Raw genomic sequence first — 25,611 nt, 5'->3', positions numbered from 1 at the left:
ATCTACTATTGTTGTTTCACTGCTATTGTTGCTATTTTTCTTCTCCTCCCCTTCTTGGTTGGTTTCAAACTTAGCCACCACTCCTTCGCTAGTTTTTTGCCCGATCTGCTATTAGTGTAGAAGCTCTGCCATTGGAAAGTCTCACTCACTCTTGGTGCCCTTTGCTTGATAGGCCTCACTGCCATGCTGAGTCAATGGGGTGAGGGTCTGAGAACCGTTCATGGTAACAAGCTGTGCTTGCATGTGTTTGTTTTCGTTTGGACATAAATATTGTGATTTTAGTTGTCTTTAACAATGTAACCTTGTTTTGCTCCACAATAGTATCAGAGTGTTGTTGGTATTTATTTTTAAATTTATATTTTAGATGGGTGATCTTCGATTCTCCTGTATTTGTGAATTCTTAAGACTGTGTCTTGGGCTGCTGGACTGATAGAACATGCAGTTATTAGGTTGATAATGCTACATACGATGCTTTTTACTCTTGAGAATTCCACGAGCTGTTTTTTATTTTATTTTTGTGTTGACTCTCAAGCTTGATTCTTTGGATTGAATAGTGGTGCCCTGTGTGGGGTTTATGTTAAAGAGTTGTCGACATCTCCTCTACTGTTTATATATCAAACTTTTTCGTTGTAATATTTAATCATTAATTAATTATCTTGGGTTTTCCCTTTAGAAAATATTAGAAAACAAATACACACACATACATATCAATGTCTTAGGGAAGAGTGACTTGATTTGATACAAGAAAGAGGCGGATATATATCATTTCTTTTATAAAGCTCTGAAATATATAATAATTTGCTCATATATATATTTATATAGATTTAAAAGATATCATATTTTTTTCAATAAACTAATAAAGGCAACAACACACTAGCATTGCAAATAGGTTGGATTAAATTTGACCAAAATGCAAAATTTATCAAATATGGATTGAGTTTTTATTATCATACTTATATTAGCATCAAACTAGCATAGAAAGATACATATACAGATTGAAAGATAAAATATATTTTTCTCGTTATATATTATTTAGCTTCAGAATATTTTAAAATAGTGATAAAAAGATTTTGATACTTTATATATGGATCTCTAATCTAGTTTTGGACTTTAGACTTCATAATTACATTATAATTTTTTATACATTTAAAATATGAATATAGATGTTTTTGAGATGTGATTCTTGTCGGTGGTGGTACTTAGCTGATGCGGTAATTAAGTCCATTATTTGTTTAAATATAATATAATCACTATCCGATCAATTTTGATCACTGGATTACACTATTCTCGTTAGTTCAGAAATTATCAAAAGGAAAAGATAAAAAATAATCTAAAATGTTTTTAGAAATATTTTGGTAACAAAATTAATTTAGAGGTCTCGCATGCTCCTTGTCTTTATATTTTTGTTGCTTGGTCGCGTAGCAGTGAGTATGAGATGCCGCCGCTTAGGCTTCCACGCGCCCACGAGCTCTTCGTCATCATTAGTATGAGCTCGACCTCCCTCTCCATTGCCCTCCGCTTCTCAACACTTCCTCGGTGTTCCAATTAGGTGATTATCCATCGACGTTGAAGAGCCCTCCTTTCCTTTTAACCAAGTTGTCGACGGAGGTAATCTCAGGTCGATAACCTTAATTATGTTCTTCCTAGTTTATTATTTAGTAAGCATGGACGAATATAAAAGTAATTGCTTTTTTCTCCTCTCCATCCATTTAATTCTTTAACAACTCAACAAGGGTGGCAGAGAAACTTCCGCGGTCTCACTATTGCCTGGTACAGTAAGTAAGCAATTCTTGTCGTTTTTTTGTGGGAAATATTTTATAATCTTAGAGCTTTATTATTTGTTTTTCTTAGATTAATTCTGACTTATTGGGCAAGCTTGGGTTTTGTTTGCAAGTTATGGTAATGTAATCCTTTATGGCTGCTGCATGTTGTGTCTTCTCAAGCCTGTGATGGTGATGAATTGATAAAATATGAGGAAAAGCTGAGATGTTGATGATGTAAGACGGTATTCGAGAAAGATTATTGTAAGGTTTTAGCCTTTTAGGTCTAATTGATGATACACACATTCAAAAGTTTTATTGAAAGTGCTTGATTTGGTTTGTCTAATCCTATATAAGTTATATTCAGCAGTAAGGTGGGAAGGAGAGTACTCCTGAATTTTGTTGCATTTTTAGTATTTGCTGCAATGTAGGAGAGAAGCTTAATGTTGGTAGCGTGCTTTTCCGTTCTGAGAGAAGAACGTAGATGATACTGTGGATAGCATTTTTCAGATCCGGATAATTAAAATATCTGAGAGTTTTGTACCTTAGTAGATGATTATTCCCGTTCTTGGAGTTTGTGGTCTTCAAACAAGCAATTAAGAGCTGTGTAAAGGCACTTCCTTTTTCATGTCATTAGATAAAAGTGCTGAATTACAAGTCACACAGATTGTTTTTAGTAAAATTTTAGTTGAAGTTTGGAGTATCTAAACTTTCAATACTGAGTACGGTTAGGATTGCAACTTGGCCTTGGTAGTTGACTCTCCAAAAGCACGGTTCTGGTTTATCCTGGTTTGTAAAGCAAGTCATGCTTAAACTTCATTTTGACTCATAGCCCAAAGAGAAGAGCTTGATCATGATAATGGTAAAAGAACTATATAGTGATGTTTTGCATTTGTATTGCAACTGAACTGCTAGCTTTCAGGATCATGCTGCCAGTAAAGCACGTTGCCAGGCTTATCATTTTATAAGGTTCACACAAGGACCTAAATTGCAAGCTTTATAGTTTTGTTTGACAAAAGCATCTTAGTGTGTTGCACTGATCTTACAATGAGTTTCAGCTTAGTAGCTAACTTCAAACTTCTCAATCACACAGACCTACATAAGGCTGCAAAATATAGAAGAGCTTTCCCTCTAGAAGCACAAAGTTGCTCATAGAAGACTGTTCTTTAGTTAGAACAAAAGAAGCACAAAAGACTTGTTTGTTTCCTCGTAATAAAGAGCATGCTGACCTATTTGTCGATATAAGATCGTTAAGCAAAATGATTTTATGCCTTATTTCTATTTGTTCTTTGTTCTAATGGCAAAACTGATGTTTATTAAATTATTTTTGCATTAAGAATAAATAATTTGCTGATTCAGAAAACAAATGAGAATAAGCATGATAAATTGGGCACTTCTTTTTCATTCAAAAAACTGATCATGTTGCCACATCTTGCTTGTAATGTATAGCTTCAGCTATACCATGTAGCTGCTAGGTTCTCTTCATGCTTCATAATTGCATACCTTTTCCATCCACCCTATAAACTGGCACAAATTATAGCTTGCATAGAATATTTTTATTTGCATCTTCTAAAGAGAAGACTTTAGAAAACAACAATTTATGGATATTTGGAAACATTTTCTATCTGTTGTGAGTGTCACTTATATGATGACGAAAGGTTGCCCCCAAGAGTCATAGTTTTACAGTTTTATCATGCAGTTGCCTCTATAGTACTAGGGATAAGGCTGCATTGTTTCCTCCTTGGACCTATGATAGCGGGAGCCTTCCACATTTTGATGCTGTTCTGTGAATATTGGTTCAACTAGCAGTTCAGATAGCTCACGATTAACCTAACTTGTATGTCAATATGTTGAAAATTATCTCTGATTATTTACACAGTTTCTTCAAAATATTTTTAATCTACATATTGAACATAGCAATACAGTTCCATTAATTAGTGTTTAGATTGCTTGATTTCTGTTGAAACTAAGTACCATTTTCTCCTCTATTTCATATCTTTCATCTTCGCAAATAGATAACAACATCCTGTTATTACTTTTACTAAAATTTTGCTTATTTTGTGAGCATATAATGTATCTTGGATATTGTTTAGCTTTTGTTTACTGAATGTTGTTCAAAAGTTTGTATGTAACTGAATATGTCTTATTAAGTTCCATAGATGTGCAGTACAATAAGTTTGGGCCCTCTTCATGTCCCCAGGGTTACTAGACAAATCTGTCCTAGAGAAAAACTTAAAGGTAAAGTGAATATTTTGGTGATAACCATCGTTGAGGAAACTTAAGTTAGCATTGGTCTAGCATTGTTTCAGAAAATTATACTTTTTAAGTAAAGTCTGATTGAATGAAGTAACTCTTACAAAAAGAAGAGCATTAATATATTAATGTACCTTCCTTTAGTTATTGACTAAGATTTTATAGAAAAAAATAGAAAAAAAGTAAATAAGAAGGGGATAATTAAATGAGAAAGTGATAGAAGAAAAAAGAGACAAGGACAGAGGAGGAGGTTAAAAGAGTGGAGAGAACACTATGCATTGATGTAATCGATTATGATCCTTGTCTTTCTTAAGTTGGCTACCATGGAATGAGATTTGCCTGATGTAGTTAAGACCTCAAATATCGTGATGATAATAGATCCTGGTCATCAATTTGCTATTTCCCATTATTTTCCAAATGTACGTATTATTGAAAGTTGAAACCATCAGATCTTCCCTTCTTCAATTTTCCACAAAGTAATACAAATTGTCATCGAACTGAATAAGTGGCCAAGTTGGTAAAAAAATATATTATGGTAAAAGAAGGGAAATGAGTAAACTTCAAAAAAAGCAGCTGAAAGAAATAACTGCGGCAGCAGTACAGTGAACTCAAATGCTATTTTTCCTTCACCCTCTTTAAGTTTTTTTTGGGATTATCTTACCATTCTATTTGCTCTTCCAAAGATCAAAGCAGCCCTTATTTGCTTATGAGTTTTTGCAGGATGGCAGAGACAGGAGCCACAGAAAAAGTAGAAAAAAGTAGCAGGTCTAGAGTTAGTGAAGAGCTCTCCCTCTTGATTAACCCATTTGCTATTCTGCATCAGCTCAGAGTCATGATAATCTGAACCGAATACTTCTGTAAAACTATCAATTCAAAATCAGAGGGCTTTGTAAATGATACAGTTAAAGCCTTACTTAGACACTAACTTCTCTCTGGAATTACTCTGTAGTTTACTAGTTTTAGCTCTAGTCTTAGTAGCTTTAGGAATTCGGATATATCTGTGCAACAAGTGGAGATTCTGTAGACTTCTCTCATTGCTCCTTCACTAGATGAAACTTCCTGTGCAAACAAAACAAATACTGTTTAATTCTGACACAATTGAAAGGCAAAGATTATCTCAGTTACAAGAGGTTGTTCTCTCCTCTCCTCTTTCTCTTTTCTCTTCTCTTCTCCTTCTCTTCTTCTCTCTAGTTGGTGTGAAGTCTTGAGCAAGTAGATAATAGAAGGGAATGGGAGTGAGAGAACATAAATGACCCTTTTCACAACATTTCAATGGCAAGAACTAGAGCAGCAGGCTCTTATCTTCAAGTGCATGGCATTGGGCAACTCTATACCCTCTGATCTCACCTTATCTATCAGGAAGAGCCTCTTGATGGATTCCTCCACCAAGAGACCCCAATCTCTAACCTTATTTCCTCAGCTTTCTAGTATTGGCACATCAAGTACTAGTTAGGCTATTTTTGGTAACTCTCTTATGCTTTCTTTTATTTTCTGCAGTGCTTACTATAGTTTGCAGTTGGATGGGGTTGTTTTTAACAAAAGTTTGGAGGGAAAGCAGAAGACCCAGAACCGTGGAGGTGCAGGAGAACAGATGGAAAGAAGTGGAGGTGCTCCAAGAAGAAGGCCCACCCGGATCTCAAGTACTGTGACAATCACATGCATAGAGGTAATAACCGTTCAAGAAAGCTTGTGGAACTATCCCTAGCCACCAATTCAACATATGTTCTTATATCAGCTCCTTGGCCCACCATTACCTATGTCCCAGTTCTCCCTCTTTATGTAAGACTACTCCATCTCATGTAGGGACTATGTTGTGCCCTTCTTCACATATTCAAATTCACAGGAACTTAAATGAACTTTTTAAACCTCTCTCACTTCCTCCTTCTACATATTAAAATTTCTTAACTGACACGAGTTTTGAAACAGGAAGTTAGATGATTTTAAGGGTAATATAAATGAATTTCATTTCTTCTCGGAACTTTCTGAGCATGAAAAGGATGAAACTCGGAGCATTAGACCACCGGGAATGAGCAGTGATGCCATTTGCCATATTGAGGAGAGGAACAAGCACTGCATTTTATTGAGTTCTGAGTTGAGATCAAGGAAGCCTATGAAGTTGGAGAGGGAGGAATATTTTGTGACACCAAGGCCTTTCCACATTTTCTTTGATGAGTGGCCTTAGAGTTGCAGGGACGTAGAGAAGAATTTAGAGAAGGAAAAGTTGGAAGAGGAGCTTCTGCATTCAGAAACTGAGCTCTCAATTGTGATCCCGACTGCTCTTCATGACTTCCAATGTTTGTTGCTCAATCCACTTAGAATTACTTTCGGTGCATTGCCCTAGTGCTGCTTCTAATCCTATTTTATATTAACTTTGTGTTGTAGATGATTGATCTCTGAAATAAGAATGCTCATCAAAGTTGCATGTGTCGCTACTGCACAGTCTGCACTAATATATTGGTTCCATTTTGAATCACCATGATGCCTACTAGTTTTCTTTCATGTTCTCTTTTATGTCTCTCCTTAATTTCTGATGTCCTGTGGGAATGTATTGAGAAAGCTTTTGATATAAACGATCTGTTTCTTCAATATATGTTATTATTGCCTTTGGATATGCATGCTTTGCAATAATTTTTTGATAGATTATGAGGTAGAATAATCAAAGCTAAACAAAGAGACTAGTTTTCTCTAACACATAACACATAGATTGAATATTCTATTGGTGGATGAGAGAGATCATGGTCCAATCCTTTCCATGGGTGTTGGACTTGATATTCAATGAAATTTTCACTCAGAAAGCTATGTGTGCATGCTTTAAAACATATTTTCTAGGAGAGTTAATTAAATTGTCTCTTTCTTTGTCCAGTCTATCATAATCTATATTTATATTTTTTGTTTTCAGGATATGCAGTTACATTTTTCTATCTGAATTGAAGAAGGCCATTGTGATACTCTGTCGTAGTAACTTAGTTAAGGGTATCAGAAACTAGGGTAAATAGTTGGGTGTGTCCATACATTTGCGAGCCCAGATCAGACCCGGTCCGATGCCTGATCAAAAGGCCAGCAGGGGAGATTTTAGCCCAAAGGCCTACTCAAGATCCAATGCACTATCCAAAACTCTATACCTGTTCGCCTTTATTATTATTATTATTATTATTATTCACAGTCTTAACAATCGGATATCGACAATTTGGTCGTTCTACTTTACTTTTAATGCCTCAGAAATACCCAGCTGTTAATAGATAGTGATGGTATAGATGGATTACAATAATTATAGATGCCCACTGACTTTGATATTCTCGAATAATTCTTTTTAATGTTAAAAAGAAAATTAAAGAGGAACCATGTTTTAAAATCGAATGAGAGGAATCTCATGTAGTTTAGTATTATATTTTAAAAGTAAGAAATTAATTTTTTGTTCCATTGGTTGTCGTTTGGTTAATTAACTCATGATTTTGAGATATTAAAAATAAAATATAGGATTAGAATTAGAAATATTTATGTAGTAAAATGTGAATGACGATAAAACGGTTAAAAATATTTTGCTATTCAGTATTATGCCTAAAATTATCTTAAACTAGTCTCTGTACTTATGAATAAAATGAAGCTCTTAATTTTTTAATCAAATTAAATTAAGTAATATAGCTATTTTAGTAATTTAGCAGTATTATCTTAAAAACTTATGTCTTATCTAACAAATAAAATTAAGATATTTTAATTATTTTAGTAAATAGACTAATCGTCTTACTTTAATCATAATTACAATGACTTATTTAAATTTTTTTAAAATATATGAAAAAAGAAACTCCTTCGTTCATACAATTCTACTAATTCTTTAAAGATAAAAATAAAGTGATTTAAAATAGTACACGCAGGTTTAGACGCATGCTATCTCGTTCAAGGGACCCATCTTTTTCTACGATGGAATTGCTTCCGTGTCGGTTCTGAAAGAGACGGTGGTCCCATATTAGTGTTTGTGAGGTATAACTTATTAAGGGCTTCATTTGATATAGTTATGCAATTAACCTGTAGATATAGTTTTGGACTGAGATACACATCCATCATTTTCATTTCCATTTTCATGATCCCTTTTCTTTTTTTCCGATCCGATAAAGGAAATTCCCTGACAATTACACATAAATAATTTATACAAAAATTAGCCACGTAGTTTAAAGGCATCAATCTAATAGCAACTCATGTGATGATGTCAAACACGCGATAGTTTCTATTTATGGCCATGTTAACAGAGTGTAGATTCTCTAAAACTAGCAAGGGAGATTGGGTCAAAGATCATTCATTACAACCCACAGGAAGAACGAGGGGGAAGATTATCTTCTATCAGTTATCAAAAGGATTTAATGGCATAGACTTCTCATTTATTTTTACAGTTATAGAGATTAGATTACTCTTAATTTAAATAAAAGAAAAATGGAAAAATTGAAGGTAGGATGGTGGTTCCTTGTTGGAGTTTGAAAGTTTTACGTGAACATTAATAATAATGTAAGATAGTTGAGAAAGTTAACGGCCAATAATTCAGGGCTGATGTGTAATTAGCCTAAAATAGTTCGATATTTGAATGGGACAAGGTTCGAAAATAGAAAAGACAACTAAGGATATTTTATTTCTTCAGACACAAGTGAAAGAGATGCCATGACTGTCAAATATCTATCTATCCCTCTCTTTCTCACTTCGTAATATATTTTATGCTTCTCTCTCTCGTGTGCGCGCGCTTTAATCCGGTTCGGAGAAATGTTCCATGTTTCCAAGGTAGGCGCGCAGAAGAAAACAAGAGATATTCCCCTTTTTTTCTTTCTCCCCCCCACTTTTTGAACAAGAAATCTGCTATTAAAATAGAACCAATGCATCAGGCGATTCAGGCCCTATTCTTTGATCGTTTGTCGAAGGTGGTTCTTGTTATATACCCAGATCTGTACTAATTTTCGCATCAAAATTTGATCTTGGCTGCTGTGCTTTCTATTTAGTTTGCTTCCAATTCCTATTTGGGGTATTGTCCTGCGAGATTTCATGTACGGCGGAACACTTTGGGCTACCAAATGCTGTCGTCCTCTTTTCCTGCTCTCCACCAGAACCAAAAGTTACTTTTTTACCCAAAATATTGTATTCTTTTGTATACTTCTCGTCTAATCCGTTATACGCTTTATTTCATTTTTGCAGTAGAGGGATTAGCTTTTGATTTGTCTCTTATCATATTAGAAAGCTTAAGCTCTCTCTTCCCACCCATCTGATCCCGTTTGTGGACAGAAGGCATGGCTGTCATGATATCTTTCTCAGTCCTTGTCTCTCATGCTTCTTAATATCCATAACCACTCCCAATAGATTCCTCTCTCTCTCTCTCTCTCTCTCTCTCTCTCTCTCTCTCTCTCATCCTTGGGTTTCTAGCTGGGCTTCTGTTCTTCTCTGTGTGAGTCATGGGTTGATGGGTAGCATCGATCTTTTGTCTCTTCTCGATGGACTCCACACTTGGGTTTCCTTTATTTGTTTTATGGGTTATGAGTGCTCTTTCTATAGGAGTTTAAGATGGGCAACATCTAAAGCTCTCATTTTTAATATGCATGCAGGCTTTGTATTAGTTCCAGCTGAGAGGAGAAAGAAGAGTAGATGGAAGGAGATAGCTTCTCAGGCCTGGGCAATGGAACCCAAATGGAGAACAAGGTCCTGCAAACATTTCAGAAGAGCTTTGTTCAGGTCCAGAGCATATTGGATCAGAATAGATTGTTGATCAACGAGATCAACCAGAACCATGAGTCGAAGATCCCCGACAACCTCAGCCGCAACGTTGGCCTAATCAGAGAGCTCAACAACAACATTAGGAGGGTCGTCGATCTCTATGGAGACCTCTCCAGCTCCTTTGCCAAGTCCATGGAGGCGTCATCTGAGGGTGACTCCGCAGGGACTTCGAGATCCGACGGCAAAGCCGGCGTGAAGAGAATTAGGCCCAGGTAGACGCTGCCAGTAAGAGCACATTTGACTTCTTTGATAATGACAGTAGAACTAATGATCTTCAATAGAGTTGATGCAGAGAGTAACTTGCAGCTGCAAAACAATAGGTTCATTATGCTGTAACTTTGTGTAGCTTCGCTTCTCGGTTATCTCACTAGAAATTGCCGATCTCTCTGACTGTATTCTGAAATAGTCCAGTTTCCATGAGTTGTAGTGTTCCTATATCTGTTCAATGAACATAACTTCGGTTGAAATTCCTATGGAAGAATGCATTGTGACTTACTCTACAAATATTTTTGGGCACTTATTGATGATACTTCTGTTAATTAATTTGGTGTTTTGTAGTCTTCTAACTCTGATGCTTCTTTCAGCGATTCCTGGGTTAGCATCTTATAAGTTATCTATGCTTCTCATGATTATGAACTGAATTTGAGTCTGTTGGTGCTTGTCCTGATAATAATCTAGGCAAGTCTTCTTGGATAGTTTTACTTAGTATAGGTATTGATGATATTTAAAATTTCAAATAGATTATTCAAGAATCCTTCAATCTTTTGTTAGATTGGGGTGTATTCTGCCATATTGATCTGTTGGTGTAATAACTGAACCTTCAATCTTCTTTTCTTCTTTCATAATGACTATTATCAATTCTTCTTCGAATAACTCCTTTCCTTCATCATAGATTTGCTGAAATAATTAGTACCAAAATATTTTGAAATGTAAACATATTCCAGTAAGACTTCATTAACAAAACCACTTTCGTAAAAAATGAAATTTTATTAACTCTTTGCTCTTTCCTTTGATACTCTTCTTACTAGCTGCTGCTCGCTCCTTTTAGTTTTCGCCTTTTTTATTGAACCCTGTTAGATGCCTCTAGGGACGGCTACTCTTTTTTTTTTTTTTCATTTCACAAACCTATAGAAGAGATCGAAATGTGGTCCTTTCCCCAGTGGAATCAAACCTTTTCCACTATCTAAGAGGTCCTTTTGATCCTTCCTGTGAGAAGGTTGCATGCATCTCCCTGTTGATGCCTGGAAATTTAGTGGGCCTTATAAGATGCTTCAGGACACCAGCAAGAAAGCAACTCCTGTGGTTTTTTCTGCTTCTAATCATATAACACAAGGCCAGAATCTCAGATAAGGGCATATGAGCTTTTTGACCACCTAGCCAATGGCAATCTCCTGTGTTTCCTTTGTTGGATCTACTATGCAGGAGAGCAAAAGGAGAGCAGGTGATAGAAAGCAAAGCACTAGAATAACACAAGTATCCAAATACAATCCAACAACTACTGGGGCCCCAAAGGTACATCAATGCTTATCTTCTCTAATAATCTTTGGTTCTTTTCTTTCCAATGTGTGCATTTAGTACCTCTGCATGAAGTGGCTCCACTGTTGATGATTTCACCCATCTTTTCTCCAACTTGATTGTTCTCTTGTTCCCTGGTGGGCCAAAACCAATCTTTTTCTGGAACCACAGCTTGGTTATTGTCCATGTTAGGAAGACCCACATGGTTAAAGTTTGCTCTGAGGTGGACTAATTGCGCAGTTGGTGTTCTTTGCTCCTTCTGTTGCTATGAATTGAAGAAATATATATTTAACTATTACGACACATCCATCAATTTAGAAACAATTCTCCTATTTTATTAAATCTGTTGTCATACTTCCATAAAAGGAGTCATTTGGATTAACTAGAGATGCTGCTGTAAACCAAGTAACAATCATACATCCACATATTTGATTCCTTTAGGTGTCTTGCAAGAAATTTTCTTGGTTTAGTTTCTTGTTAGGTCTCAAGGATGGTTATAAATATGATTTAACTCGCGCATAAATCATAGCTTATAGAAACTTGTGTTTGCTTTCCTAGTATTTTACAAGGTTTACTTATCTCCTTGATATATTTATGTAGTGGTTCATATGTTCAGCATTTTTTTGATAATGAATTCAGTTATTAGTAATCTGTTCATCTGCTGAAGCCTGGCTAATATATCACCCACAGCTTGCAGGAGGACAGTTTTTGAAACCAAAGCCTTGTACATGATACAATTCTTACCAGAGAAGGTAGAAGTTAACAAGTATATGATGGAGCCTGAGGTAATTATTTTTTCTTATATAACCTTCTCTACAATCTCTCTGACCCTCTCTCTGACCAGTATCTAAATGTTACAAATCTATACTTTTTTCCAAGTGGATTATACATCAGCACTAAGTTGAATATGATGCAACAGCATGCAAGAAATTACTCAGAGGAAAATAAAAACCTAGAAACTGTAGGTTCTTGATCCACAAGGCTTGGTTCTTAATTGAAAACCCTTCTTAAGGACTGCCTTTGCGCCATCACTTGCAGAGAGATAAAGATAATGATATACTGTCACATGATGTCACCCATTGGCCAATCCATGATGCAAAACTGCCAATATATATATATATATATATATATATATATATATATAGATTTGCAAAATGTACAAATCCATAGGCTGGCATTGGAGAGGGGTTTGTTTGGATTACCACAAACACCATCTTATCTTATAAGACATTAAAATATTAGAGTAGCTTAATATATCACATGTGCTTAAGTCATGGGTTTATATTATATGAATCAGATCTTATTAGCTGTTGGAGGAAACAAAACCCATCTCTAAGTCTATAAACTAATGGCTTTACTTGCTTTCTGCTCATAGTTTAAGGTTTTAAGCCCTTGTTCAATGTCTCCTCATTTGTTTATTTACAGGTTTTAGATCTCAAGGGGAAGATTCCAACATAAACAGCCATACATTAGTGTCTTTTTTTTAAAAGATTCCAAAACATTGTGATGTGATTTGACCTTAATCAGAAGTGAATTTTGTGTATATATCAAACTCAATATTCATACCATCTGAAGCTGAACTGGGTTAATTTCAAATTGGAATTTGAATGAGGTTATACTTATAGACAAAACTTTTTAGAGTAGAATACTACTGATTCTGATATGAAAGTATCTTATTATGCAATCTGAGACATGTAGCTATATACAAGGTTATAATAATTATTTTTTTTAAGAAATAGAGGATAAGTGAAAACAATTCATATTCTATTCAGTAAGCATTTCTCTCCAGAAATCGGCAAATGAAAAGCCTAACTCCTTCAACTTCTTTGGCCGACTTCCTAAGTAATACGTCCTTGGTATATCTAATAACGCCGACTTCCTAAGTAATACGTCTTTGGTATATCTAATAACGCCGACTTCTTGAATTACCCTTTTAGTGGGAAACAATATCCTCGTGACCGTTTTGCCCTCGCCGAGCTTTCTATCTTTCTATCCTCCAATCTTTTAGCCCTTCTTGGTCCTCTTCTCCTCTCCGAAATCATAGCCCTAAGCCTCTTCTCCTACCTCGCCATGTCCGTACGCTTCAAGTTTCGGAGCTCGGCGGCCTTCAATTCTATAGACCTCGGCGGCCGCGCTTCCATCTCCGTTTGTGATCTCCGCGGTAAAATCCAAGATTACACAAATCTCCACTTCTGCGACGACTTCGATCTCCTCATCTCCGACGCTCAATCCGATCGACGTATCTTCCGTCTTTTGACCTAATTTTGCTTTTCTTGGATACTTTTCGATGTCATTTGTCTGAACTGTGGTAACCTTGGTTTTCTTTTCTCGTGGAATCCCAGCGTTTGATGACGATGAGTTCCTTATTCCGGCCGGATCGGATGTTATCATTAAGAGAGTACCCACAATCCGATCGGCACCTTCGAACTTGTAAGACATTAATTGAATTCGTAAATGGCTCAATCTTGCTTGTAGTTACACACATTTCTTTCCTTTTTTCCTGATGGTTTCTACTAGATACGGGGGTGTATTTGGCGGACTTGTGGCGTCACCTTCTCAGGTTAGAATATTTTGCGTTTGATACGAACTTTTTTATTTATTTTTGGAATGGATGTATGATGAATTGTTTTTGTGTAATCGAACTTGATTGTGGTGTAATTTCGTGCCAGGTACTTCTGGATGGATTTTTTTTGTAAATATATATGATTCTTGCTTGCATTTTTCATGCATCAGAAGCATCTTTTGCATTGTTTTCCTTTGGTGCTTGTCATATTTCTTAATTAATAGGATCCTTGTAGGGACTTCTGTATCCTATTAGATATAACTCTATAAGAATATATTTTATTGTGTCAAGAAGGAAGGATTTTTGTGGAGAAATAAAGAACCAAGGCAGCAATCTATTTTATAAGATCTCAGGTCTTAGAAGCCAGGTATTTTCTACAGAATAATCATTTCCATGGCTGAAAAAAGGTGGTGATATAATAGGATTCTAGAGTCGATATAGGTTTTTTCAACAAATTTCGGATTCCATTCTACTAGAAGTGATTTTAGAGTTAGAATATTGGAATTGCTATCTCTGTGGTCAAGCTTTTGTTTGGGTATGTTGACATCTTTCAAAAGTGGATTTTCTGATAATTAATAGGAAAAAAGAAATGGAATGCAATAGTGGATGAATAATAAAAAACGATCTTTATTTTTCTTTCTTTCCCATCCATATTCATTCATATGGAATTCTTATCCTGATTTATGAATTAATTAAATGCCTAATTCTTTCCATTTATTAATTGATATAATGAGTATTTTATTGAAAGATTAAGTTATCACCCAACAAATAAAAAATTTCATTATAAAGGATGAGATCCATTCGGAAGCTCTTTTTTTATTATTTTAAATTCTAGCATATTATCTGGTAATCTAGTAACTTCTAATGCCAAGCTCGTCTACTATTTATCTTGTATGGGACTCATTTATCCCATCCATGTATTAAGCTAGGGAGTGAACTATTAGGGCAAATGCGCTGCAAAGTATTAAGCTAGAAACTGGCATGTGGTAAGCTTCTAGTCCTATGATGCTAGGATAGATTAACACTTGCTATTATGGGCTTTCAACCTTACACGGAAGGTTGGCGACGGGTAGAGGTGAAAATAAAGTGCAATGGTGTTGGATTCCATGGCCTGATATCACGGCCAGCTCATTCGGTCTCTCGAATGCATTATAATAGTAGTAGCCTGCTTATTCTACCATCAAAGATCCTATATCCTTTTACACACCCATTTTTTATTTTTATGAGTTTTTTCCGATGACATTTTTGCGAGTTATTCTAGAACAAATAGTTGCCGATTCTTAAATGTTCTTTTGATTGCTTTTTCTTTATTTATTTGATAGTTTTTGAGGAACTAGCTTACTTGTTGATTACTGGAAGTTTGGAACCTTTTCTAAGTTTATCAATACACAATCTTTGTGTTGATATTTCAAAAGTTCCTCAATATCTATTTCATTTGTTGATTCTACTGTATTATATGCAGAATGTTGATGTGGAGAATTTTGATGATTTTGGGAATGACTTGTATCCTGCTTTTGAGACATTGTTACCAGAGTCAGCTGCTGCTGTTGCCAACTTGGAATCCAATCTTGAGAACACAATTGTTGCTGATCCAAGGTTTGAAAGTTGGAACTGTATTATATACTTACATGTTATTTAATTTATCCATCTCCTGGTATTTTGTTATACATCTCATCTCTTTGCTGTGGTTTTAATTCTTCGTTTGGTTACGTCTGTATACTGTAGGTTTTGTGGCACTATTGTTTCTCACTAGTTTGCTTTTCCTTATTCTCTTATTTGTTGAAATTTTGTGGTTTGAGTAAATGCTGAGTAGTTTGAGAAAAGCTCTATTTCAGTATGGTAAAAGCACAATGGCATTGGTTTAAGTTCTCAAATCAATTACTGTTTTGTAGTGTTCTTGCTTGCACTTTTGTTGCAATATTCAAGTTTGTAATTAATTTGGATGATGTAGATTCTCTGATATATCTATCTCAAGATACCAAAACATTGAAGCAAGTGATCTTTGTGAGGCTGTGTCTAAAGGTATTTGAAATTGTCGGTTTTGAGATTTTAAAATGATGTATGGCTTTCAATCCTAGAAGTTCTGGTCATCCTTTCATGTTTCGTATGGCTTGTGTTGGGCAACAGAAATTGTAGGGGAGAATTGTAACAGTGCATGTGATTTTCAAGAAGATAAGGAATACAAAATGAAATCCAAGAATGAAGAATACCCCAAGTTGGATGAGTAACTATCTTACTTTCTTCCTTTTCTTAACAATTTTTCCCATCCGATTCATTTTTATGACAAGTCCTGCTGCAATAATATGCATGTTTTTTTGATTATTTAGAGGCATCACTAAGTGCTCTTTGGTGACACCGCACATGGATTTGCCAACGGAGTTGAGATGCTTTCTTTGTAACACGATATTCAAGGATGCAGTGATGATACCTTGCTGCCAACATAGTTTCTGTGACAAATGTAAGTTATTTTGATTTTGGAGAGCCTTCTGAATTTTCAATGTTCATATTAGCTATTCTATGATTTCATCAGCTAGCATTTAGCAGTATGTAGACATGTCGTAATATTAACATCTAATTTGGTCATTCATACTATCTAGATTATTAGAGTAGTCTTCATTTCTAATGAGTGAGAAGATCATCTTTGTCAGTTCAGTTGGTGACTTACACTGAGATATGATGAACAAAGGATATTGTATTTCTTTTTGCCTGAACAGGGAGATTTTGAAATGCACTTGGATAGTTAGATAACTTGCTACAGACATATCACAACCTTGATAAAAATTTTGGAAGAAAATTTCAGGGTTTTGTAGTGATATTGTAATTACTATGATTATCACTTGAGATGCTATTGCATTCCCTATCTCAGTAAAGAACTAAAATGGTATTTTGATTGGTATTCCAATGGACAGTACTTTATAGGTTTGACTTGTAAGGAATGAACAAGCAGTTTATTAGATACGAGTGGGAGCCCAAAGATAAAATCATGAGTTTCTTTTTAGAAGGTCTATTTTTCTGGGTTGACAGCTATTAACTATATTGAAGTAAATAGTTTCCTTAGCTTTAGGTTTGTGTTAATGTTTTACCCACATTTTAGAAGGTGCTGCTATATGCTGCAGTGCAACTTGTACAAAACAATCCTTGATGGCTTATAAATAAGTACACTTTGTGTCGGATCATATGTAACTTGACCAAGTTTTTCTGATCAGGAGTTAGAATAGTTAAAGGTAATTAGTCTGTATGTTTAATGTATTACTATTCTATTGTATCAGTAGGTATGATTGGAGTTGAAGTTTCAAGAGTTGTTTATGACATCATGTTCTAAGGTTTGGTTTTGCAGTCTTCTGTCTCTTGATAGCAGTAGTCCACATCTATTTAAATGTATTAAGGGCTTTATAATATTAACTTTGGAATGAACTAAATAAATCATGCTTTATGGTTTTTCATCTTATTCTGATTTTCTATTATTTTTGATGTGGTAATGAAGGCATTCATTCTGCATTGATTGAGTTGGGAAGATGCCCTAAGTGTTCCTCCAGCAAATGCACAGTCAAGGACTTATTGCCGAATTTGTCACTTCGGCAGGCAATAGAACACTTTTTGGAGGCACATACAGCAATTGACGGCTCGCATATCTTTACGCCTCCAGGTGCCATAAACTTGCCATCTTGGCTGTCAATTTTGCCTGTTCCTCTGAAATCAATATTTTCATCTATGCTTGCTTTCTGCAAGTTCAGATGGGGAATCAGGAATTCAAGCAAAGGAGGCATCATGTGCTATTTCTATTCGGCAACAAAAAGAACCAGAAGTGCCTGATTCTCCTTCTGCAACAGGGAAAGGATCAAATCAGGTTATGGCAGAATATGCTTTTGAAAATAGAAGAGCTGGTGGTATTTGTATTCGTTTAGATTCAGATAAATCTGTCAAAATGGCTTCATCATTTCCCAAAATCAAACAAACAAATCTTATGACTCGACATGGGGAAAATAGTTCAGCAGCAGCATTTAACGATACGGATGATATTCAAGGAGGTGGTAGTTCTTCAATATTGCATCGAAATCTTCCAACAAAAGAGGAAGGTATGACCATCCTCAATGAAGCAGTTCCATTGGTGTTTTAATTATGCTTCATCTATTGAAATGAATCACTTTATTATCTGTCAACTTATCTTGACTTTATAGCTTTTTCAGGAATAAGCTACATTTGGCTCTTAGGCTTAATTGTAAGTTAGAGATGATGACGATTCCTGAAATATATTTTATGACAATTCCTGAAATATATTTTATGATCTTTCTTATTCATCTACAGTTACTTTGAAAATTGAGACTATTCATGTCTATCAGAGACTCTGATGGGTTTATCTTGAGTTGAGTGGATCGAAACAATAACCAATATGGTAGACTACCCTGCTAGCCAATGGTTTTACAGCTTTCATGCAGTTGCCTTTATTTTGCTCTGAATAGGAATTCAACACCAATCTCCATCGGTCTGGTGTTAGATCGATTGGTGGTCATAATAATCTATATATTCTTTTTGGAGCCTTCTTTATTTTTGACTTTTTCTCTAACTAAACTCGTACACTGGGAAAAGAGTTTGATATGATGATGATAATATGTGCCATTTAGAAAGTGTAGAGGGTATGATGCAAATCTAGTATGAATGCAATGTTTTGGAGAACAATTAATCCAAACAAGTAACTAAAATAAAATATAGTAAACAATAACTGATAATAAGTTAATCGATTAAAAGGATCACTACTAGATGGAAGGAGAGAAAACCATTCAGATAAGGCAGTAACTTTCTTAACTTTCAAATATGTATGTTGACAGTAGAAATGTCTAAAATATGTTGACAGTAGACAATAATTTTCTCAACTCTCAAATAGGTACGTTGTTTTCGATCTGTCCAAGCATTAGCCAAAATTAAGCATAACGGTAATTCGGTTTTATTGTTTGCCGTTGGTGGGAAGAAGTGGGACAGAGTAAAAGAGAGGGAGAAAAAGAGGAGAAAGATCATATTGCTGCTTGCCGTTGTTGTTTGCAATCATTCATCACCATCCATAATAGCTTCGGAGAGGAGGATCGAGAGAGGAGAAAGGGACGAGCGATGCCTTCATGGACTGGTCACTGCTTATGACCCCCTTTGCTACTGCCGGCTGTGGAAGGGAGAGCCAGAGAGGACGTTAGAAAGAGAAAGAGGGGTTTTGGGTTTTACAGTATTGAGCGAGATAGAGGAGCGAAAGAGGAAAGTTGAGATTTTCTTTTATTTCTATAATTGTTAGTAACTTAAACTCGATCCACATGACTAGAATCCAGATTGCTTTAGTTGGTGTGCCAAACCACTAGCTTGCCAAATCGGCCTCCCCAGCCCGCCTAGCACTTTTTAGCACCTAGGCGGTCGCCCCACCGACATGGCGGCCACCAAAAATGCCATTCAATACATTGGCTGCCACTATTCTAATACTACTTTTGTTGCAGCAACAATGGCTTGCCTCTATGCAAGGAACAACAAATTTTTTGAAGGATACATATCATGATATCAGTATTCTGAGGTTTCACAGCTTTTGCATTATATGAACTCTTAGTTCTAGGCTTCTTCTTAGGCATCCAGATGGACCCCGCTCCATTTTTTATAAACATTGATATAGTGTATTCTCTTCAATTAAGTAGGCTTGTAACTTCTAAGAGATATTGTATGATGATAGTATTCTTTAGCAGCTTTTTAATTTTTCCCAGCAAGTATTCTTATATACTGAGAATCTGTAGCTCATTTCTTTATTTCCTCCAGCTTACTTTCCTATCCAGAAAAAGAAGGGCCTCAACTCAAATACTCAAGGTATTACTGCTACTAATCTTTTATGTTCCAACATTAGTAATTCATACTATCATTAGTTTGACTTCATTGTCTATATATATATTTTTTCTGATGTTCAATTCCCCTTTCATGTAGATGGAACTGGTGGTTTCATGGTAGCAATGAAGAACAGGAAGGTCAGTTATCTTTGTTGAGGAACTCATGAATTAGTATTTGGTGTTTGAACAGGTTATCATGGCTAATTGGCTATACAGTTAAAGATCCAGTAATTTTGATTTTCTGGTAACCTGCTATTGTATGCCTAAAGGTTTCAGTTAGTAGCAAAGGGTAGCAAATAGATAGATTCTTGGATGTGACTCTGGTTATATATTTTACAAATAAATTATTCATAGCATACTACGATTTCACATTTCAAGATTTACTTGTATCACTTTTCCTGAACTGTCAAATCTTGAGGCTTTTTTACTTGATTAATGACATCTGAGTTGTGTTGGCATTCTAGATTTAGACTGCTAATGATTTTTATTTAAAGAGGAGGACAAAGATTGCTAATGATGCTGACTATTTGTCAGCTATTATTTTTGCAACTCTCATAGTTTCTTTGTGAATAACAGGGTGACCGAAATTGTTACATGTGTGGCTCCCCAAACCACTTGATCAGAGATTGTCCCCTTTCGGCTAATACATATTCTGGTAAAGTAGTTTTGGAGTTCCACCATTCCGAAAGGAAAAAAGTTGAGAATATTTTGCAATCTTTACTAGTGCCCTGTTGATGAGGTTTATGGTGTCTAATATTGGTGCCACAAGCAGGAGATGTTGCATTTCCTGGAGGAATCTCTGCTTATGGACCACCTTACTGGCATGGATCCACATTTTCTCATATTCGTCCTTATGCTGATATGTTTGGAACTCCTGGTTTAGTGCCGTTTGATCCTAGAATTGTTCCAGTCACACCTTTTGCAGTACCCTCATATGGGCCATCTTTATATCCTGGTGTGACAACACCATAGTGAGCACCCTTTTCTCTCTTTTTGGCTATTTATGTGAGCCGGTGTGATTTGTTTTGTAATACTTGACATGATATTTTCAGTGGTTTCATGAGGATGGGAGGTCTGTCATCCCCTGTGTTAGCTGCAACACAAGGGCCTCTTTCTCGTGGGGGATTTATGGATCTTCAGGGTGGTCGGCGAAAATATGTAGACAGGTAATAAAACTGTAGTTCTTAGATTGAAAATTAGGCTCTGGGAACAAAAAGAGGTTTAAAAAAGTATAATAGACGTATAATGTATTTGGGTTGAATCTAGTTTTCCACAAGTTAAAGATTTTACTGACTTTTATAATTCTCATGCAAGAGAATGATATCTTGCAAGTTGAAGTGTGATTGTTTGCCAGTTTTGCTTGTTTAAATATCAAATGTTTCAGTGAGAAACTGTCTGCATCTACATTTCGACCAGAAGATAATCTGATATTTTGTAGTTTATTTCTTAACATTTGCTTTTGAAATTTAATATTAATTTTTACTATTTTGGATTTCTTTTCTATGATTCTTTTTAAGAGAATAGAACTAGAGCTGAACTATTGGAACTGCCAGAACCGAGTAAAAACCATCTCACTTTTATTTTGTACTTCCACATTCTGACATTCCTAGCTAGAAACTCCCATGTTTTTTTAAACTTTAGTAATGCCAGCTAGTAATTTATTGAGTTACTTTATTTTCAGAGAGCTTGATTATAATAATAGCTCAGAGGATTACCATTATGATGAGACTCGAAGAAGATCACATGAGAGGAAACACCAGTCTGACAAGGAGACTCTCAGAAGCTGCTCTGGTGATGGCAATCAAATGATACATAAGAAGCATCAACAGGGCAAATATCATACTTGGACTGATCGAGAGAGAAGTTATAGATCAGATGAAGAAATTCATCGCTCAGTTGATTGGAAACAGGAAAAGGGATTATATCCATCAGTTTCTGGGAGAGATGATAGATCTCATTGCTCTGAGAAATCCACATCTGAAGTGCATGATGCATCTGACAGCTCGAACCAACATAGTAGACAGAGAAGTAAACATTACCATCATTGTGGCTCAGTGAAACAGAATGTAAGTAGAGGAAAGTGTGAAAGTAATTCTGGCAGGAAGAATCTTAATCGAAATCTGAAAGAAAGGACTGATGACATGGAGATTGTGGAAGATCACAAAAGGCATAGGCATAAGCATCATAATCATTTGGAGTCTAGATTGGAACCTGAATCTGACTTTAGACATATCTGCAAGGAGAAAGAGTCAAGTCAAAGTTCTAGGCACTCCAAGACAAAGGCAAGTTTGACAAATGACCGTTTGAAGAGTGACAGATGGGAGATGGTTGATGGCCCGGATGATTACTACGGAGGAGAATATTATCATCACAAAAGAAAGAGAACTCACTGAAGTACAGAAGCTCCTATTATTCTATATCCAAACCAGAATTCGCTCTATGCGGTTGAGTCTCTCTTCACTGCTTGATTTGCATTGTATCAACCAACCACGTATATCAGAGGTAAATGTATATATTGGGAATTATATTTCCTTTCCTACTGCAATTCATCTGCTGTTCGTTTCTATAATATTCTGAAGTTAGGTACTCTGTACAAAATTGTTCATTTAATCTGTATATAGTCGTTCAGCTATGGTAGTGAGTTTAGCCATTCTGATGACTAGGAGGTAAAATTTAGAATGTATGTACCTTTTGTTGTTGTTGATCCAGTATTGAAGGACCAGTAGGCAATTCTCCGATACATTTTTAGAAGTTGTCTATTCTAATTGCATTTCTATGTTTATTTTGAGGCATTGCTAAATTTTACAACCATAATGTACTTTTGATGACTATTGTGTATAACCATATACTGTTAACACAATTCATTCTGGGTAAGCTATCCACTATAAAAAGTGAACACATTTTAAAGGTATTTAAGGTTGTACAGTTTTTTTCTTCAGAAAATTTGCAATATTGTTTAAATTGCATTAAAGCCCACTCTAAATGCCGAGAAGTTATGGAATATCTTCATGTTATTATTTAAAATACATCTTTTTTAGTAGCTCATTCAGCAGGAAAATCAGTTAACTCAGACTGGATCAGTAAAAAAGTTCGCTAGGCTGTCAGGTTGCATTGGCCTGAAGTATTTTTAGTTGCTGTATTTTCTGATCTTTGAGAATTGATATATCAGAATTGACTGATCTTTTTTCCATAATTATGTGGCAAAATAACAAAAGGTTGTAAAATTATTTTGTTTTCCCGTCTAAGCTATAACTTTAAGTATCTGTTTTCTGTCTCCCTCCATAATATTCTATTGTAGATGCTCTTATGTTGACTCAGCTCACTTATTTTCTTTTAGACTATTATCTTTCTTATCATGACTAATGCATGTGTTGTAAAGAAGGAAAATTTTTGTGGTTAGAACTTTAAAGACTACTCTTTGCACTTTTTCATCCTTGCTGGTTTGCTGCAGATAGAGAGATCTTTTTTTGCTTTTCTTGTTAACAATTATTTACTTTTTGAACTATACTATTAAAGTAGAATTTGCAGAAAATCTTCTTCTCGTAACAATTAGTGATTCTTTCTTGGATTGTATTCTGTCTAAGCAATTATGCTAATATTTTCTGGAAGCAAAGCAGGTAACGTTTTTACCAGGAAGCAACTATTGGTACACTAAATTTAAGGAGAATGGTTATATATTGTTTCAACTTTCAACTTGACGAAATTGTGGTTTATGAAGTTATACTGTCTTTACTGATTAAAGCTAACTAATCGAAGATTTTCGTTGAAATAAGAAACCAAATTCTAACTGCATATTATTTCAATCATGAGGAGATATAACTCTTAGAAATACTTCACAAGGAACTGAAGAATGATGCATAGGAGATTTAGAAGAAAATGCCATATTTATATAAGGTCAGCTATTTTATAGAAGCTTTCAGGGAATGAAAGGTGATTATGTTGGCCATGCTTCCCTTTGTCAAATTGGTTTAATAACTTCCTGCCTGAACATAATTAAGTTAGACTTGCATATCTAGATCATGTCCTCAGTCTCATCGATAATTACTGAGTGTGCCGTCTGATTTTTGAAATGTAAATGAAAGAATTATAGATGTTATATGTTGTCATGGCAAAGAGAAGTCGGTCATACATATTATGCTCAAGCAAGGTTTTATCCCCTGCTGTATTGAAGCTCATTAAATTGAAGTCAAATGGGTTTCGGCGCCCTTTGGTTTGTATTTGCTGTATCTGACAAATCCATTAAACTTGATTTCAACTTGTTTGGTCTTGTTTAAGTTGTATTTGGCCCCTAGGTGACCCTTTGCTCTTTCCTTCTTCCTTCCCCCTCAGTTTGTCGCTAGATCCTAATTCTAACCACTGTTCTCTCTCTTCTTTTTTGTGCCCCAATGCTATTGATGTCTTGCAATGAAGGTTTTATTCTCACTTATTCCTGGATCGAGCTGTACTGCCCTGGATGCTCATTATTATCATACATCACATAAATCCTCTCTCCTTATAATTACCATTTAATTCAATGATAATGTGTTGCCTGATGGGCTCGTAGGACCTGAAAATTCTTATGGACTGATAATTTACTTGTGGCACTCGTATTTAGTAGTTAAAGGGAGGTGTGGTCCTTATAAAATTTGATCCTTCTTTAGTTGTTCGACATTTTTGTTGCCAGAAGAAAATTTAATCTTTAATATTATTTGTGGAGAAATGATCTTGAATGGATAGAGTGGAAGGGAAGGTCTTGCTTTCTTCATGATTCAACTGTTTGGTTGGCTCCCTAGTGTAATGAGTGTTTACCTCGAGCCCTATCCTCCAGGATATGTTCTACCCAAGTTCGACCTATTTGATGGCAGTTCTGATCCTAACGAGAATGATGCCAAATGAAATTTCAGGAGCCTAGAAGGTTTCACTTTCAAAAGGAAAATAGATGCTACTATTCCTTTTGTCTTTGAAATATTTCTTTCTTGTCAGACAGTTTAAGTCCTTAATACCTTTTTTTTAAAATTATTAGCTGCATCTGTGGAACCTTCCTGAATATTTTGTTTGAGGAAGATCTTAATCTTTCTAATCTATAAGCTATTTCAACATCAATTGTTGAATTTTGCATTCTCTTATTTCTTTAATAGCTGCTGGATAGCTAAATTTTGTGTCTCCTGCTGAGATCAGAACTGCCATCATAGCTTATAGATGAATGTGCTTCTTCATCAAGTAAAGAAAACATTGAACTTTTATGTAAATTCCTTCATTGAATACACATGGTCTTTTTGTGGTTACAAACATATAAGCATCAAGATGTCATGGGCCTTTCGGCTAGCGTTATTATATTGATACTTAGCCCTTGTTTTTCCATTCTTTTCTTGTTTTGGGTGCGGTCCCCTCTTTTACATATAGACTTCAAGTAACATGGTCCCTATTATATCTTGTTAATTCCTCTAGTGAATTACAGCGTCTTGTGGTTTAGCAAAGTGTGATTATTTGGAAGAGTGTTAACTATCAAATGCTTGCCATAAACAGCTTGAAAATGGTATGGTGGAAAGCCAATCTGTCTCAATATACTTGGTGGAGCATGAAAGACGTCTTCTAAAGCTGATAAGAAACACTTTTAGAGATCAAAGTAAATGCATGCACACACTCATCCTTTATGCTGGTTTATTTTTATCTAGACCACAAATATTTTATAACCATGACTTGTTTGTAGAACTTCCTCTTCATGTGTTAGTTATATTCCAGGCATTAGGTTGTGAATATAATTTTTATATTATTTTCTTCCTTGGTAATTCCAATCTAACTTGTGAAAGATGAATCATTTGGATTATATTTGTTACATAATTTTGTTCCCGTTATGTAAAATGTATTATCTTCATACACTTGGAGAAAAGGAATTAGTGAATTAGGTCTCATTTGACATGTGCGGCTGTGTGCATTTGTAATAGTG

The 25,611-nt window shown here is 35.4% G+C and overlaps 2 protein-coding genes and 1 long non-coding RNA gene across 7 annotated transcripts; all 3 read left to right on the top strand.

The window, feature by feature from the left end:
- The first annotated feature begins 1,436 nt into the window (after positions 1-1,436).
- Positions 1,437-6,538, top strand: LOC140774673 (uncharacterized). 3 transcript variants are annotated; one of them, XR_012106629.1, is made up of 5 exons: positions 1,437-1,608; positions 1,734-1,775; positions 5,511-5,679; positions 5,940-6,307; positions 6,396-6,538. It is a non-coding gene; the product is annotated as an uncharacterized lncRNA (long non-coding RNA). The 3 variants fall into 3 exon arrangements; XR_012106630.1 differs by having other exon boundaries at positions 1,734-1,770; positions 5,940-6,538; XR_012106628.1 differs by having other exon boundaries at positions 5,940-6,538.
- A 2,361-nt stretch (positions 6,539-8,899) lies between these two features.
- On the top strand, positions 8,900-10,225 carry LOC140773071 (protein ELF4-LIKE 4-like). Of its 3 annotated transcripts, none has more exons than XM_073115426.1 (2): positions 8,900-8,914; positions 9,590-10,225. In XM_073115426.1, exon 2 carries the CDS (start codon positions 9,630-9,632, stop codon positions 9,972-9,974), a length of 345 nt encoding a protein of 114 aa, XP_072971527.1. In that variant the 5' UTR covers positions 8,900-8,914; positions 9,590-9,629; the 3' UTR covers positions 9,975-10,225. The 3 variants fall into 3 exon arrangements, with proteins under 3 accessions (XP_072971527.1, XP_072971526.1, XP_072971525.1); XM_073115425.1 differs by lacking the exon at positions 8,900-8,914 and adding an exon at positions 9,214-9,495; XM_073115424.1 differs by lacking the exon at positions 8,900-8,914 and adding an exon at positions 9,215-9,432.
- Positions 10,226-13,163: 2,938 nt separating this feature from the next.
- On the top strand, positions 13,164-23,466 carry LOC140773070 (uncharacterized). Its single transcript, XM_073115423.1, has 15 exons — positions 13,164-13,512; positions 13,616-13,703; positions 13,791-13,833; positions 15,299-15,432; positions 15,788-15,858; positions 15,964-16,060; positions 16,164-16,294; positions 17,321-17,482; positions 17,571-17,912; positions 19,621-19,668; positions 19,783-19,823; positions 20,262-20,340; positions 20,458-20,656; positions 20,738-20,851; positions 21,367-23,466. Exons 1-15 carry the CDS (start codon positions 13,344-13,346, stop codon positions 22,076-22,078), a joined length of 2,430 nt encoding a protein of 809 aa, XP_072971524.1. The 5' UTR covers positions 13,164-13,343; the 3' UTR covers positions 22,079-23,466.
- The last annotated feature ends 2,145 nt before the right edge of the window (positions 23,467-25,611 follow it).

The sequence above is a fragment of the Typha angustifolia genome, chromosome 13 (genome assembly GCF_048772165.1).
Source record: "Typha angustifolia cultivar Huaian chromosome 13, ASM4877216v1, whole genome shotgun sequence".
Taxonomy (NCBI): Eukaryota; Viridiplantae; Streptophyta; class Magnoliopsida; order Poales; family Typhaceae; genus Typha; species Typha angustifolia.
The sequence above is the reverse complement of the archived record's forward strand: the minus strand, read 5'-3'. Positions and strand labels throughout refer to the sequence as shown.